This window comes from Pteropus medius, unplaced genomic scaffold (assembly GCF_902729225.1).
Source record: "Pteropus medius unplaced genomic scaffold, Ma_sr-lr_union100, whole genome shotgun sequence".
Classification (NCBI taxonomy): domain Eukaryota; kingdom Metazoa; phylum Chordata; class Mammalia; order Chiroptera; family Pteropodidae; genus Pteropus; species Pteropus medius.
Genome location: NW_024342471.1, coordinates 1,883,899 through 1,900,831, shown reverse-complemented (window position 1 = coordinate 1,900,831; position 16,933 = coordinate 1,883,899). Strand labels below are relative to the sequence as shown.

Sequence of the window (16,933 nt, the reverse complement as noted above, 5' to 3'; positions counted from 1 at the left end):
CTTTCTTTCCCAGCCACCCTGAAACTTCTATACAAGGACCCCAGGTTAAGAACCCCTGAAACAGGCAAATAAAACGTTCTTGCTATGAGCAAATAAGTGGCATAACCCCAGGATGGTGGTAACAAATTCTGAAATCACTTGATTCTGTCCATTGCCCATTACCCAGGAGCCGTAAGTGTTGAACTGAAAAGAGACATCGTCTGCTCTTGGCTGGCTTTCTGGTATTTTTGAATATGTGTTTGAGTATCGGGATGTGTTTTGTCTTGCAGACACCAGTAACCTAAATACTGCACAAAATGATTCCTGGAACTCCGAGAATTTCTGGCTTAGCCCTTCGGTGAAAGGCCAACCAGAGACCAAGACAGAGGATGACGAACTTCGGAAATCCCTGGATAAATTCTATGAAATGTTTGGCCATCCACAACCAGCCTCTGGAAATCTACTCTCTGCATCTGTCTGCCAGTGCTTGTCTCAGAAAATCGATGAACTGAAGGGCCAGGAGAGCCAAAAGTACGTCCTTCGTAGTTTTCAAATGGCCCGGGTCATCTTCAACCGGGATGGCTGCTCAGTCTTACAGAGGCATTCCAGGGACACCCACTTCTACCCACTAGAAAGAAGTGTGTCTTTGGATATTGAAACACCGACTCCAGGACTTTCCAAAGATATTATTAATTTCCTCTTGCGGCAGAACGTGATGAAAGACCAATAACTGGTGTCTGGTGGTGAGAGCAGGCCATATGGGGGTAGGCCTGTGACCAACGCTGTTGGTGCCCCACTCAGATCCCCTCAGGTCTCTCTTGCCAGTTCTGTGTGCCCAGCCCCCAGCTAAGTGCTCTGCATCTGTGACCAAGTACTAGACAGGGTTCAGCCCATAGAGAGAGCCATCGGTGTCTGGGAATTTTATAGTCCCCATGGCCATACTCCCTCCCACCCCACTACCATTCTCTTTGGCCTGAGGCCAGTGGCTGACTGATTCGGGAGCCCAAAAGCCCAACTTCCTTACCTCAAGGAGAGACTTGCTCTCAGGTAGAGTTTATGCTCCAAAGTTCCTCTCCAGATCTCGCTGAGGCTGGGACTTCACACGAAGTCACACTCTTGCTCCCTCCCTCCCTTTCCCTGGCCTCCTCATCCCATTTCTTACTGGTGTCCCCTAGGAACTTTTCCTTAATAAATCCCTCGTGCCTGAATCCTTGACCCAGAATCCACTTCTAGGAGAACCCGACCTAAGAGACCGGACTTCCATCAGATGAGTTTTTGAAGGGAACAAAGCTCTATGCTGAACCAAGAAATATACCAAGTTGTAAAACTGCCTTGTGATCGAAAAACGTATGTCCCAGAATAATACAAAGATTTAAATATGATGCCAAAAAGTGCATCACATCTTAATCACATCCCTGCCTCTCTGACTGGATGTGGAAGGAACATTTGGACCATCTAAAATAACAACTAAAATTTACAAATTAAAAAAAAAAAAGAAAGTCTTCTGTTTCCACCAGATAGCAAATGTGAAAGGTGAGGAAAAAACAAACATGCTCCACCCACCAAAGTACGCACAAGCTCAGTTGCGATAAGCTAGATGGACGCCATGTGGCCCTGTTGGTTTGTGATGGAAGAGAAAAGAGAATCCTTTGCTCAAGTGAACTTCTTCGCTCATTATTTTTGCCTTCTGTCTGCCTGCAGCCCGCACCTTTTGTCACCCTCTGAACAGTTGGCCCCTCACACCTGTCCTGTCCTGATTTCACCAAAAATATCTTTATCTATTTTTAAACATTTATTTTTCAGTTACAGTTAACATGTGATGTTATACCAGTTTCAAGTGTATAACATAGCGATTAGACATCTGTATAACTCACAAAGTGATCACCCCAATAATACTAGTACCCGTCTGACACCATACATAGTTATTACAATATTATTGACTACATTTCTCGTGGCTTTAAATTGCCAGTGCAAACTTGCACTAGCATATGCTCTGTTCTGCAGCTGTGTCCTGAATCCCCATTTGTGACTCGGTTGGTAGAATGACATCGCTGGCACCAAGCAACCTGAAACTGTCATTGGAAACCTCACACTAATCCCTACCTCAACAGTTCTCCAAATTACATTGATAGAAAGGGTTATGTCACTTGTTGGGGGGCAGACAGCAAGAGAAGCTGGCAACACTGTACAGTTAGATATGAAGAAACTTTAGGTGAAATTTAGTTGGCCGAAGACACCCTAAGCTTTCCAGAAATTGGAAATTGGTTTATGCAAATAGATCAGCTTAAATATGTACATTAAGAGTGAGTGTGCCCTCTCAAGCAGGTCTTTGGGGACTCTTGGATGGAGAGTGAAGCCTTTTAAAGGTCAGGAATTGCATGGGAAGGCTTCCAGTTCTGAGAAGATCAGACATAAGAAACAGTTCCACATTGAAAGGCGGAGGCACCACTGGAAGGAGAGACAAGACCTAAATGGTAGGAAATAGTAAATGAATAGGCCTCTGAGAGATACTTGAGAAAACAAGCCTCCAGATTTTCATCTGAGAAACAATCTTTCTCCATGGGCTTCTCCTATTCAACTGGCCCCCAAATAGTTGTGAAATATAGACTTATAATTGAAAATCTATAGGTTGAATTTTAAGGTCTGTAGCTTTATTGTTTTTTTAATGTGAAGCAAATTAATAAATGTCCTTGAAGAACGCTGTAGTTCTTAGTATTATTCCATCACCGAAATATTGGAGATTAGTCTCCATGGCTACCAACAGAAGGAAACCGGATTATTTTATACTGTTTTTAAAGGACAAAAGATACATGCTAAATGAATCTCCATGCCAGAAAGCAGCAGCTTCTATTTGACAGTGAGATTTTAGTATCAGTGATTTTGTAATCTTTATTAATATCAGTGCTGTGGACACTAAGCCAGAGGCTAGACTCTGAAAGCAGAGAATTTAGAAGTCAAAAAGCCAGAATCACCTGAGGGTAAAAAGAAAAGAGTGTGGTGTGTGCTTGTTTGTATCTGAGTAAGTGCTTGTGACAGGTCAGTACGTGATATTTGATTCTCTGCAATCTCTCATCTTAATTTGATCTTTATGGGGTCAGGGTGGCATTCTGTTTACCTTTAATAAAGACTAAGAGGTAAGGATATTGAGGCTCCAGCCTTTGGCATTATTGTCTAATTTTGCCCTACAGATCTTTTCACTGACAAATTATCATCCTATGAAGGTTCTGACTGACTTGTGATATCCCCTGTGGCCCTTTTGGAGGTCTTGGGAGGATGGGTTTGCTTGCAGGAACATCAAAACTTCAAAGAAAACTGCTCCCAGTGTTTTAAGTTTGTGTAAATATTATTCACTTCATTAGTCTATTTTTTTTGCATGACCTACGTAAGGGCACAGGTAATAGATCTTACTACCAGTAATTAGCATATGATGATACAGTGATACCTTTAAAACTTTAAGGCTTACTTTTAAAACTTTTTGTTGGATTATAAGTGAATATTGCGATGATTTTCGCAAACTGAATCCACCTGTGCAATCATCATCCAGCTCAAGCAACAAATATGACCAGCCAGCCAAGGCAGCCCTCTTCTGAGTGGAGATTTTCATCTGGAGAACTGAAAAGAAGGGTTTTGCTCAGACCATTGTTTCTCAAACTGCTGGTAGTACACAAAGTAATTTTAGGTGCTGCATGGACAAATGATATTTATTCTCATTGTTTTCCATTTAGTTTAATATGTTAGAAAAATATAAGTACTATGTCTAATCTGTGCTTTTACAGATATTACATAGGATAAATCTAATATAAATATTAAAAATTAAAAGCGAATTGAATAAGTGAAACCATTAAATTACTAATAGCGCAGATGGGTCCCATAGATATGTCAAAAATTATGAAAGTGGTATACTGGGAAAGGACTGAAATTTGGAATACAATGGGATAGGTCATCTGTTCTACCTTGTAGTTTCCCACCTTCTCTCCCCTGGAATACAGAGGAACTTGCATCAGGTTTCACACATCTACCTTTGCCTCTCTTTACCCCGCAGCCATAGTGCACATTCTTTTAAAAAGCAAAACATACATGAATAGCCAGCAAATTTAAGAGTAGGGTCTAGCCTTATCAAATATGAAAACATTTTAATTCTACAGTAATTAAAGCAACAATAAAACAGAAGTAGACAAATCAAAGAAAAAGAATTCAGACCATAAATAGATATGAATGCATGTGGAAATTAAGTATATGATGAAGGTAGCATTTCAAATGCAGGGAAAAAAGGTGGAGTTTTAGCAAATGGTCTTAGAATAATTTGCTCCCCAGACTGGGGGAGGATAGTAAAAAGCTAGACTCCTCGACAAACTTTCACTGCCATCACCTGCTCCAAGCTTTCATCTCCTGAAGGCCCTCCTCAAGATTCTCCCTGCTGCCAGCCTCTTCCAGATACCATCGCTACCATATTGGTCTTCCTAAATCCAGTCAGTGCTGGATCCCATGCCGTCCCCCACAGAAACCTCCCAAGCTTCTTAATACCAATAGGGTGAAGCACAAACTTAGGTCCATGTTATTTCAACCTGGGTGTTTCGCCTTTTCCTCAGTCCTTGAACCTTGGTCAACCTCCATGGCCTCCAAAACATCCTATCCCTCCTCCAGCTCCCACAGCTCTACCCAACTACTCATTTATGCTTTAATACTACACAGCAGGACCATTCTCGAACTGCTAACATGTGTACATCTTCCTTCCCCCAGCAGACAGAAAGTTCCCAAAGGCCGGAGAGCTTATCTTACCCAGGCTAGGCACAGAACAGCGCTGGGTAAATATTGATCACGACACAAACTTGTTCTGCAGTCACATTTCCTATTCAGCCTCCTGGTGGATCCAGCTTGACAACTCCTTTCTCTTTCCTACAACTGAAACCATATAATTTTAAACCAGGAGCAAGGGGTAGGAGTGGGAGGTGGGTTTGTACCTTCTGCGAAACATCATGGCAAAAGGAAGAGTCCAGTTGTAGGAGTCAGAGGCAACAACGCTGCTATTAACAGTTGGGATGTTCAGTGAGGCTCATATAACTCCTCCGGGCCTCATTTCCGTCTGCAAAATGAGGACATTAGCAAAGCTCCAAGTTCCCCCTCAGGCTCAAACATTCTGTGCAAATCTCTATGAGGGTGGATTCGGGAAACTGATTTTCAAATTGATTGAGCTGTGTGGCATTATTGCATAGAGAATTAAACTACTCTTCATCACAATTCATTTCCTGAGTTTAGCCTATCAGCCAGTGTTTATTAAGCACCATTTACTCTGCAGTACCCTGGATTAAGTGCTGTGGAGACACAAAGTGGTATCTCGCAGGATCCTTGGCCTCAAGGAGTTTATTACATAATCAGAATTTATTATATAATAAAAGCTCACCAAGCTCCAGCAAATTACTTTGTTTACCTAAAACTTCTGTAAAGTTTACTTGAACCATTACATATGTTCCCTATGTAGACTAGTTATCCTGTGTGTCATTTCTATGTTATTTTATTTTAAATACATGTATATTATATATATATATATATATATACTGTATGTTTAGATATAAATATATGAATTGAAAATGTATATGTTTAAAATATCTTCATTTACAGGCCAAGTTTAAAAAAAAACTTTTTTAATACCCCAAATGATGCAGATTTTCAAACTTTACAAAAGTAGAGACAATTGTGCTATGTTCTCATCATCTAGCTGCAATAGCCATTGGCTTTCTGCCATTCTTTTTTATCATCCTCCTCCTTCCTTTTTGTGTGCTAAATCATTGCTGCTTAAGCTATCAGTGATGAAGGAAACTTTTTGATTTCTAACCTGTTATAGACCAATGCCAGCACAGAGCTCGTGCCGTGCCACACACAAATCACCGTGCAAGTGCAATGACACCCAGGGAATGAATTTAAAATATATGTAGGATTTGCTCTGAAATACATCAACAAATAAGATTGAGTGATGGATAGATAGACGGTGGATAGGTGGATAGACAAGAAATAAGCAAGTACAGTAAATGTTAATGGTAAAATCTAAGTGGTAGGTATACAGGTCTTATTTGTACATTTTTATCATGTTTTCTGCATGTTTGAAGTTTTTTATAATAAAATGTTGGGAAAATATGTGCGGGATATGTTTTAAGTGTATTAAATATCTATCCATATACATTTATTTATAATTTGGAGTTTCAAATTTCCTGAAGGCAATCTATGTTTTCCATTGAAAACATACTTGAATTATGAAAAGTAACTTTACTGATTCCTAAGTGGTAGAACTAATTAAACAATCAACACATCATAATGAATACTTCTAAATTGCTCTAGGAGATATGAATATATAGGCTTGGTCCATACCTTCAAAGAAATTCAAGTTGGGAAAATTATTTCCATATTGATCTATCTAGATATCTATTACATCACCTATACCTAATCTATATCATCTGTATCATTAACACCTACATTTTCTGCCCAGATTATAAATTCATGTACATTATCCATATCATCTACATTATCTATATCAACTATATCATCTACATCTATGTTTAAAGCTATATCATTTATATCTACTCTTATATTATCATCTACATTTATATTTAGATTTATTTTACCTACATCTATGTTTACACCCATATTATCTACAGAAAGGGTTCCCAAGCCCCAGGCCTTGGACCGGCACCTTTTCCGTGGCCTGTTAGGAACCAGGCTGCACAGCAAGAGGTGAGTGGTGGGCAGGTAAGCGAAGCTTCACCTGTATTTGCAGCCGCTCCCCAGCGCTAGTGTCACTGCCTCAGCTCCACCTCAGATCATCAGGCATGAGATTCTCATAGGAGCACTGGTCTCTGATGCCAAAAAGGTTGGGGATTGCTAACACAGCTACCTTTTCCTGTTCATCATCTGCATCATTTATGCCTACGCTTCTATCTACATCAGTATCTACATCGTCTACATCAGTGGTTCTCAACCAGGCCAACTTTCCATCCAAGGAACATTAGCAATATCCAGAAACATTTTTGATTGTCACACTTGGGGGTGGGGGAGAGAGTGCCCCTGGCATCTAGGACAATGCATGGGACAGCCCCTGACAACAAAGAATTATCCAACCCCAAATATCAATACTGTAAGATTGAGAAATTCTAATCTACATCATCTACATCCATGTTTACAGCTACACCATGCACATCTGCATCTATATTGACATATACTCTACCTACATCTGTATTTAGATTTACATCATCTACTTGTGCATGTACATCTATGTACTGGCAGCCACATCTACATCAACCACGTCATCTACTTCAACATCTCCATCATCTACATCATCATCTACATCTATGTGATCCACATCTTTGACATCTACATCTAACTTTATATCTAATGGCATCACAGAGCATGTTTGTTACATCAGAAAGAATGGTCCATTTAACCTAAACTTAAAGTTTAGTTTTAGTTCTCCCCTCCTCTGGCCATCACAATTCTGATCTTCCAATTTCAGTGCGTGTGTGTGTGTGCGTGTGTGTGTGTGTATGTGTGTGTGATGGGAGAAGTCCCCATACCACCAAGCACTTCTCAGACACCAGGGTATACTATAATTCAACTCAATTCTGACACTATTTACCTGGAGATAGCATCAGATTCCACAGATTGAGAGCTCAGTCCCACAAGACTGCCCTCCACTTCAGAAGCCAGTCACAAGTCTAGGTTGTTACCTGTGCTTCAGACTGACTGACTATAAATCAAATGTTTCCACAACCCCCATCGTGGGTTTGATTAATTTGCTAGAGCAGCTCACAGAACTCGGGAAACCAGTTTACTCACTAGATTACTGACTTATTACAAAGGATATTAAAGGATATGACTCAACAGCCAGATGAAGAGATACATAGGCGAGGTCCCAAACAAAGGAGCTTCTGTCTTCATAGAGCTTGGGACCCAGCACAGTGGCATATGGAAACATTCTTGTTCACCAACAAAGAAGCTCTCCAAACCCCTTCCTTTTGGTTTTTTATGGAGGCGTCATTACATAGGCATGATTGATTAAATCATTGGTGGTTGGTGATCAATTCAACCTCCAGCCCCTCTCACCTCCTGGGAGGTCAGCGGAGTGGAACTGAAAGTTCCAACTTTCCAATCACATACCAGCCCCCCATCCTTACCTGCTTTCTAATAGTCACCTCCTTAACATAAACTCAGGTGTGATTGAAAGGGGTTTGTTGTGAATATCAAGACACCTGTATCACTCTTACCTAGGAAATTCCAAGGATTTTAGGAGCTCTATGCCAAAAACAGGGACAAAGACTAAAAATGTATTTATTATAAATCACAATGTCGCAGACCACATACAAACGAGTTCGTTACATCCGAATGAGTGGTCCATTTAATCTAAAATTAAAATTTAATTTTAATCCTCCCTTCTGGCCACATACAAAAATATGAATAGAACATTGGTTGACCATTGATCACACTCATTAAAGTTTAAGAAGTGTGAGTTCTTTACTGGCTTTGTCCCGACTTCAAAGGACATGGATTGAAGTGAGAAGTTAAACAAGTGCCTGATGAATTTCATTCATGCCCTACCTTTGCTTGCCAGCCTCCAAGAACCAGAGGGCATCTAGTGCAGACACAATTATTTTTAATACGGTATAAAGAATAATTTCTCAAAAGAGCAATCACTGCACTTTGAGAACTTGATATGGTTTGATCACATCTTGTTCCATTGGAACTGGTCTGGGCTGGAAAACATGTAGTTGGAACATGGGTAACTACAGATGCTGCTATTTTGCCCTAGTTTCTTTGGGACCCAGAGTAGTTAAAAGACCTCTGAATCCACACAAAAAAATTGTAGCTCAGGTTGCCACATTTGTTTAAGCCTCCTTAGGCTTACCAGCTGGCTTGTCAGCCAAGACAAAAGCACAATGATGGTTCTAGATAAAATTGAGAACATTGGAGATAAGAAAAAACAAGAGCAAATCTCTGTAATTTCTTTAGCCTATGACAGTTACTAAATAACTTTCATTTCCCTGTAGAAACCTGCGCCTTTCGGAGACCATTATTTTTCCTCCAGGAACAAGGTTAGCCGTAGGCAAAGTTTCAAAACAGACTCTCACTCACCTTTTTATATTCTGACTCATTGTAGTGTCTCTAAATTCTCAAAAAAAAGATGAATCTTTAGGACTTGGAAGTGAAACATCAGAAGTTATTTACTCATTAGTCTGGATTTATTAAAACATTTTAATAAATAAGAAATACACAGCTTAGTAGTATTTATAAAGAACTGAAGCCTAGGAGAGAGGGAAAAAATGGCGTAAATGATAGAGGCTCTGTTCATCCCTCTGGCGACCAAATCAAAATTGTGACGAAAACAAGGAGTAGCAGCAAGGAACAATCGCCTGGGATCTAGAGGAACAAGCCATATAACTAGGGAGAAGTCCAAGAAAGTACCCTGCAGTGGCAGAAGGTAGGACGGGGCGAGGACTTCTTAAGAGGCTGAGTGAGACGGAGGCTGCGGCAGCAGCAGTGGCAGAAGCCTCTTAAAGGGGCTGCATCTGCAAGTGGATTTTCACGGTTATAGACATGCTCGTTCTGAGCACCAGTGCTGATTTGGCTGCGTGTAGGAGGCACCAGGGACTTACAGGGAGGCATTGTCAGAGTGAGGGTGAGGTGAGATTCTCTCTGTGCAGAAGTGCCGGTGGTATACATTGTTCTCTGTTGAGCCCTACCCACCCCCAGTGCACGGACACAGTACCGCCATAGCTGTGGCGTGACATCATCAAACTAGATAACAGAGGTCGCTCTGCCCAGAGCCCAGAGGATTCCCTGAAACCCTGCCTCCTCCAACTCACGGCTCCACCCAAGCTACATCTTGGTATATCCTCAGGGAGTCAGGTGCTCCTTACTGAGCAGAGCCTAGACTCATACTGGAGGCAACTGGCCTTGGTTTCTGTGTGGCCTTTTGAAGCAATTGTAAGCACAGCATCTGTGGATTGCTTGCTGAATCTTATTATTTATTTATTTTTAGGTGAGGGAACCCTTGGTCGACCTCACAGATTGCAATCCTTTATTTTTTTATTTTTTATGCCTACAAGTACTAATCAGGCCCGACCCTGCTTAGCTTCCAAGATCAGTCTGGATCGGGCTTGTTCAGAGTAGTATGGCTGTTGCTTGCTGAATCTTAACAGGTGGTCCCAGAGTGGGTAGAGGCTTGTGATAAGTTTGGTCTGCAGCTGAACTCCTCTCAGGACTGTGCCACTGGACACCTACTTCACAAATCCACACTAATATGACCAGGAGACTTAAGAGCTTTGCTTAGTACATAGAAATAGACATGGAACGGCAGCCTAAAGGGGAAGACAAAGAAGCAGAAACCATATGAGAGAACAGAACAGAGATCCAGATATAATGGAGTCAAGTCATCTAACAGATGCAGAGTTCAAAACACTGGTTATAAAGATGCTCGATGAACTTTTGGGAAATGTAGAGAACTCCAACAAAGAGATAAAAATGGAGATGGAGATTATAAGAGGAAACCAGTCTGAAATGGAGAACACGTTATCTGAAATGAGAAGTATCTTAAATGAATAAAGGAATAAACAAAGTGAATAAAGAAGAGGATCACATGCCCTATCTAGAGCACAGGAAAGCCAATCAGGACACTCAATCAGAATGGCAAGAAAAAGGATGCCAAAACTATAAAAATAATTTAAGGAGGATATGGGACACTATTAAGGCTCCAAATATTCATCTGATTGGCATAACTGAAGAAAATTAAGATGTTGAACAGCTGTTTAAAGAAATAATGATGGAAAACTTCCCTAACCTGGTGAAAGAAATGGACATAAAACCCCAGGAAGCTTAGAGAATTCCAAAAATCAGGGGTCCAAAGAGGCTCACACCAAGATACATCATAATTAAAATGCCAAAGGGTAAATACAGAGAAAGAATATTAAAAGCAGCAAGAGAAAAACAGATAATTACATATAAGAGAAAACCCATAAAATAGGCAGCTGATTTGTCAAAAGAAACTATGCAAGACAGAAGGGCTTGGCAAAAAATATTCGACAGGATGAAGACCCAGGATCTACAACCAAGAATAATTTATTCAGCAAAGCTATTGTTTAGAGTTAAAGGACAGAGAAAGAGCTTCCCAGACAAAAATAAGCTAAAGGAATTGATCACCACCAAGCCAGAATTACAGGAAATGTTGGAGGGACTTCTTTAAGAAGAAAAAACATGTATCAAAAACAGGAATAAAGAATGGTAACAACTACATTCCTATCAATAAGTACCTTAAATGGTAAAGAATTAAGTGCTCCAACCAAAAGATAGAGTGTGGCTGAAAGGATAAGAAAACAAGACCCCTTCAAATGCTGCCTACAAGAGGCTCACTTCAGATTAAAAGAGACACACAGACTAAAAGGAGGGGGATAGAAAAAGATATTGCTTTGATGAACCTAGAAGGTATTTAAGTCAGACAGAGAAAGAGAAATACTATATGATTTCACTTATATGCAGAATCTAAGGAATAAAAAGAACAAAACTAATCAAAAATAGACTCACAAATATAGTGGACAATTTGGTTTCAGATAGAGAGGAGGGGATTTTGGGGGCTGGGAGAATTGGGTGAAGGGCTAATGAAGTACAAATTAGTAGCTGATGGATGGTCACAGAGATGGGGAGCATGGCATAGGGAATGCAGTTAGCATTAATTCATTGGCTAGGTGGGGAGTCAGGGGAGGGAGGGTGCTTTTGGGGGGATTGTTTTATGAACTATATAGATGTCTAACAAATGTACTGTATATTTGAAACTAAATTAAAAAATTAAAAAAAGAAAAAGAAAAAAAGAACTCAGGCCTATAGCAAATACCCAAACATTGTAAAATGCTAGGGAACATTATTCAGTAGTTTTTGAATAATCTATCTAAATCTAACCCAACTCCAGTATTAGGATTTCTTGATCTTGCTTTCAGTGGATCCCTCAAGAATCCCTTTAAAGCAGTGTGTCTCTCTGTTGATCATTAACCTTTAATTCTCACTGGAGAATAACACCTTTCCCTGTCTCCCCAATTTCTCCACTGATTTTTCTCAAAATGTCAGATTTGGGAAGTATACAAATTGCCCAAGAAACACTGGAGGAATTCCCTCATGGAACACTGCTTAGCAGCAGCTCAGCCCATACTGCCTCCCCCAGGCCCTGCCCTCTGACTGCCTGAAGCTCTTTTCTACCTGGTCCCACTAAACCTGCCCTTTCCTCTACTTCATTTGAACTTCCAGTGCCTCATTTGGGGCACTGGCAAAACTCCAGTCCTCTCAGGGTTGACTTTAGGCTGGAGAGGTGTGAAGAACCAACATGTCTCCCATAGGGATTAGATGCGTATTCAAGGCAATCAACACATTCCTGAAAGTATGGGGAAAACAGTCCAAGGCATTCCTTCCAAAGATCACTGCAGCAAAAGCTTCCAAGGCCACATGGGGATAAACGATGGGAACTGGGCTAGATGTTAAGATGATAAAGCTGGTGGAGACTGAGTGTGGTCAAACAGGAGCTGGCAAGCCTCAGCTAAAGGCATTTAAATTCAAATGTTTACAACAACCAAGCAGTACAAGGCAAACATAACCCACCTGAGGGCCAGTTTGGGATCTCTGTATTGATGCTTTAGTGGGGTTAGTCTGTGTAAATACACACACACACACACACACACACACACATTTCCACCACTACCCTAAAGTAGAGCGTTCCTATGAAAGCTTTTGTATATCTAAATGGCCTAAAGCAAAGAAGCCATATTCATTAATTTATACGGAAAGAATTTTGAGTGTTCCCAGATTCAAAAAATAAGCTACTAAATCATACCAAATACCTTTAATTACGACCAGTTTTATGCTAAGCATAATTCCCTTACATGCTCTCTTGGGCTTCTCTGATACCTTAGGACACATCTTGCTAACAGATGCACAAAATAAATGGAGATAAAGCACAGATGCTCACAGATACAGGTCAAAGATATGGAGTTCGATGCTGAGATGCTGAGTGTGGTTCCTGGGGAAGGAGCTTGCCGGGGCCACTCTCACTGCTCAGGATACTCTGCTTCTGTTAGAGCTCTCTGCAAAACGCCAAGCTCTGCTTTGTGTCTGTTTTCATAAAAGTGAAAATCCTCTTCACATTTCTTTTGGTTAATGAAAACAGGTACTAAAGGAGGTCTTTCATAAAAGTAAAGTGGCCCAACATAAACTTTCAAAAAGCAGGGGATACCTTTAGCTGGTTTCTGTGCTGTAAGTACTCCCACCAGAACTGAGCTCAGGCTATCAATAGGATGTCAACCAACTCTTGAAATGCCTGAAAATTTAATGATCAACTCTTACGAACTGGCACAAGCCTGCTCTAGCATGACTGGCATGCTGCCTCGTAACTGCTATTTTGTTTTTAATGTTATTCATGATCCTATGAAATAATAACCTTCTCTGATATATGTTCACTTAAGAGCGAGTTCAAAATCAGCCCCAGGGAAGCCTTGAGGGCCCTCCTGCCAACCTTTGGAATTCTATGTAAGCCCTACTTCCTCTGAGGAAGCTCTCAGAATCCTGTGTTATAATTATTTATTTGTGCCTCTCAATTACTGATATGCTCTTTGAGAGCAGTTATGGTGCATTTCCTAACTGTCCTTCGATCGTAGGTAACACGCACAGTGTCAGACCCAGCAGGTGCTCAGTTGTCAAATTGAATTGAGGGAAAGGGTCAGGGCCCATATCTTGTTTTGTCTTCCACAGTACCATGTTCACAGTGCCAAGACACTCAGTATACTCTTCTCAGAACTACCAATGTCATTGTTTTAATGTCCCCAAAAGTAGGCCACCCACCCTCCTGCTGGTGGAGTGCCCTGCCTAATAATGGTTCCCATATCTGGTTGTGCATCATTCATTCATTCAACAATATACACTGAGCAGCCTCTAAGTGCCAGGCCCTATTCTATGTGCCAGGAATAGAATAAAACAGGCACAAACCTCTGCTCTCACGGAACTCGCACTCTACTGGGAGAGGTAAGAAGGATACAAATAAGTAAAACACATACATTGTTTTACTAGTGGTGATAAGTGCTTTGGTGAACAACAAAGCCAAAGAAAGGATAGAAAATGCTGGCAAAGGGGAAGGAGAAGGTCTGGGAAGACATCATTGAAAAGCATAATGTACAGCACAGAGAATAGAGTCCATATATCATAATAACTATGTACAGTGACAGATGGTTACTAGACTTATTGTGGTGATAATTTTGTAAGGTATATAAAAGTTGAATCACTACATTGTAAACCAGAAACTAATATAATTCTGTATGTCAATTATAATAGCATTGAAGCAAAGCCCTGCAGGAGGGAGAGTGAGTATGTAGAACTCTGGCTCTGTTTGAGGACACAATAAGTGCAAAGGACCTGAGGCAGAAGGATGCTTGGCATGTTTTAAGAACAGCACGGTGGCCAGTGTGGCTGGAGCAGAGTGCGTGAGAAGTGACAGAAGTGAGAGAGGAGCCAAATCATAAAGAGCTGGTGGCCAATGTAAGGATTCTGGCTTTGTATGTAACATGGGAGCCACTGGAACATTTTGAACAGAGGAATGACATGACCTGAGTAAAGTTTGAGTCTTAGGATTTTCTAAAAGATTAACTATTGGATGTGAGAGGGTAGAGTTGTTAAGGATGACTCCAAGGTTTGTGGCTGAGCGCCTCAAAGTGTGGAGACACCACTTACTGGGATGAGGCCCCAAACCTTTAATCATATATTACATAATCTTGGGCTACAGTAGAGGTGGCTGAGGACAGGCCATGGTTGAAAAAACAAGACTTGTTACAAGAAGTCAGACTCCAGATTGGGCCAGACCACCTAGAAATGTGGTCTGATGATGAACTCTGTGGATCTTTCCTAACAGAGGCTCAGGGAGGTCCTAAGATTCAGGCAAGTTTGAGCCCACAGGCACAGGGTAAAGTGTGTGAGTTGTGGACAGATGAGAACAACAGAGACAGTTAAGTGACACCTCAAGATCAACACTTCTTTAACCCACCCAGGTTGGGTCAAGTGCTGTTAGGGTACAGAAATTAAAAAAAAAAAAATAAGACCTGCATCCTCCTCCCAGGAGTTCTGGAAGGTTTCTGACCACCATCCACTTTGCAGTGCGCACAGAAATGTCAACTTTAGCAGTCCCCCGACCCCGACCAAGGGTGTTATCATGGGAGCTATTGTTTCCATATGGAGCAGGAGCAGAGTTGGTCCACTGAGTGGTCCATGTCCCACAAGTTATGAGCTGAGGGATCTTGAGAAGATTCTTAACTGCAGTGGGTCCTTGGGGGAATCTCTGTGCTGTGTCTGAAATTTCACTCAGGAACTCTATCCTCTTGGATGTCTTTAGGAATAAGTTGTTTTAAAATGGCTCCAGGGGTAATACTGGCTTGGAGCTTCCCAGCATTCATTAGCATTTTGAAATAGCTCATTTTGTGCAAATTATCTCTTCACTTTTGGATCTAATATGGTGAGCATTAATCAGGTTAATGGAAGTTGGGTCATTTGGATGCTTGCTGTAGAGCAGAATTACAAGGAGACAGAGCATGGTCCCCGAGGGACTTTCTCTTTATCTCTCAAAATTCTCTTTATTTCTCCCTTTCATCTGAAGGGACCCGGAAAAATGGAAAGTTGGTTTGAGAAAGGAGAGGACTGGGGGCCATTAAATGATTTGGCATTGCAATGCTTGCTCCGAGTCTTTTTATTTTTTAATTTATTTTTTAGGTGAGGCAACACTTGGTTGACCTCACAGATTGCAAGGAACTTGTCAGCTTACAATCCCTTATTTTTTATTTTATTTTTTATGCTTATAGCACCTGGTCTTCCTAGGTGGTCTCCCATCCAAGTACTAACCAGGCCCGACCCTGCTTAGCTTCTGAGTTGCTCTGAGTCTTGCGTGCTCCTCTATGCGCCCCTTTCTCGCTATTCATACCTATCTTTGTTACCCACATCAAAAATATGGGCAATTACATCTTGGGAGGTTTCACATTCTGCATATTTACTTAACAATAATGGCTCCTCGTGGACCATTATGAATTATTGGGAAATAAAATATTAATAGATGTAAAACCGAAATTAGCCTACATGGAGTTTTCCTGGAGTTTTCATCTACAGAACACATTTTTGTTGAGAAGAGGCTTGCCTGGAAGTTGATATGCTCTAATGTTCATATAAATAATTAAAAATTCAGCATCAGAAGAATGCTTCTTCTCAGAGCAAAGAGTGTTTATTAAGTCTGCCAGATCTCTCAGAATCACAGAGGCAGGACCAACTTACATTTTATGACTCATGGGGATAAGCGCAGAAAAGCCAGGGGATTCAGCAGACAGAATACAGGAGAGAGACCTCGAAACTGCTTCTGGTTTCCCGCTTCAGCCATGTTGGCCTGAGTGGGCTGTGATTTCAAGGTCATGACCACCATTTCTGGCTTGGTGCTGGAAATTCCACAAATTGAAATACATATTTTATTTATTTATTAAAGTTGTAAATTTTTAAATTTATTATAGTGACACAGATTAACAAAATCCAATGTTTCAAGTGTACAATTCAACAGAAATACATATTTTAAAATGAGACCAAATTTCAAAAATTTCTATGACGAGTGCCATCGAGAGGGCTTTTTTTGTTTTTGTGTTTGTTTGTTTTTTTCAAGGGAAGAGGAGAACAAGGCTGTGGGCATCGAGGCATCAGAGATGGAGAGAGGTTTCTAAGAGGCAGAAAGAACCTAACAGAAAAGGATGCAGTTCCTGACATCTCTGCCACCCACTGCTTGGCACAAGTGCCAGAGGAGAGCCACACCACTCATGTGCCTCCACCAGATACCTCACTCAAACTCAACAGTTACCCCCAGGTTCCCTCCTGCTTCCGGGCTTGGAGGAACCCCAAAGCTCTCCCAGTATTTTTCATT

General features: G+C 41.0%; 1 protein-coding gene across 3 annotated transcripts in view; it reads left to right on the top strand.

The window, feature by feature from the left end:
- Positions 1-16,933, top strand: part of LOC120603417 (shieldin complex subunit 1-like) — a 96,730-nt gene that overhangs the window by 61,438 nt on the left and 18,359 nt on the right. The window contains exon 2 of one of the 3 annotated variants that reach the window (XM_039863771.1): positions 270-3,122. The exons of the other annotated variants lie outside the window; for them this stretch is intronic. Within the exon in view, the coding sequence (XP_039719705.1) occupies positions 270-709 (440 nt within the window). The 3' untranslated portion in view covers positions 710-3,122. Of the gene's footprint in view, positions 1-269; positions 3,123-16,933 lie in introns of those variants that run through there. 3 annotated transcript variants of the gene reach the window in all.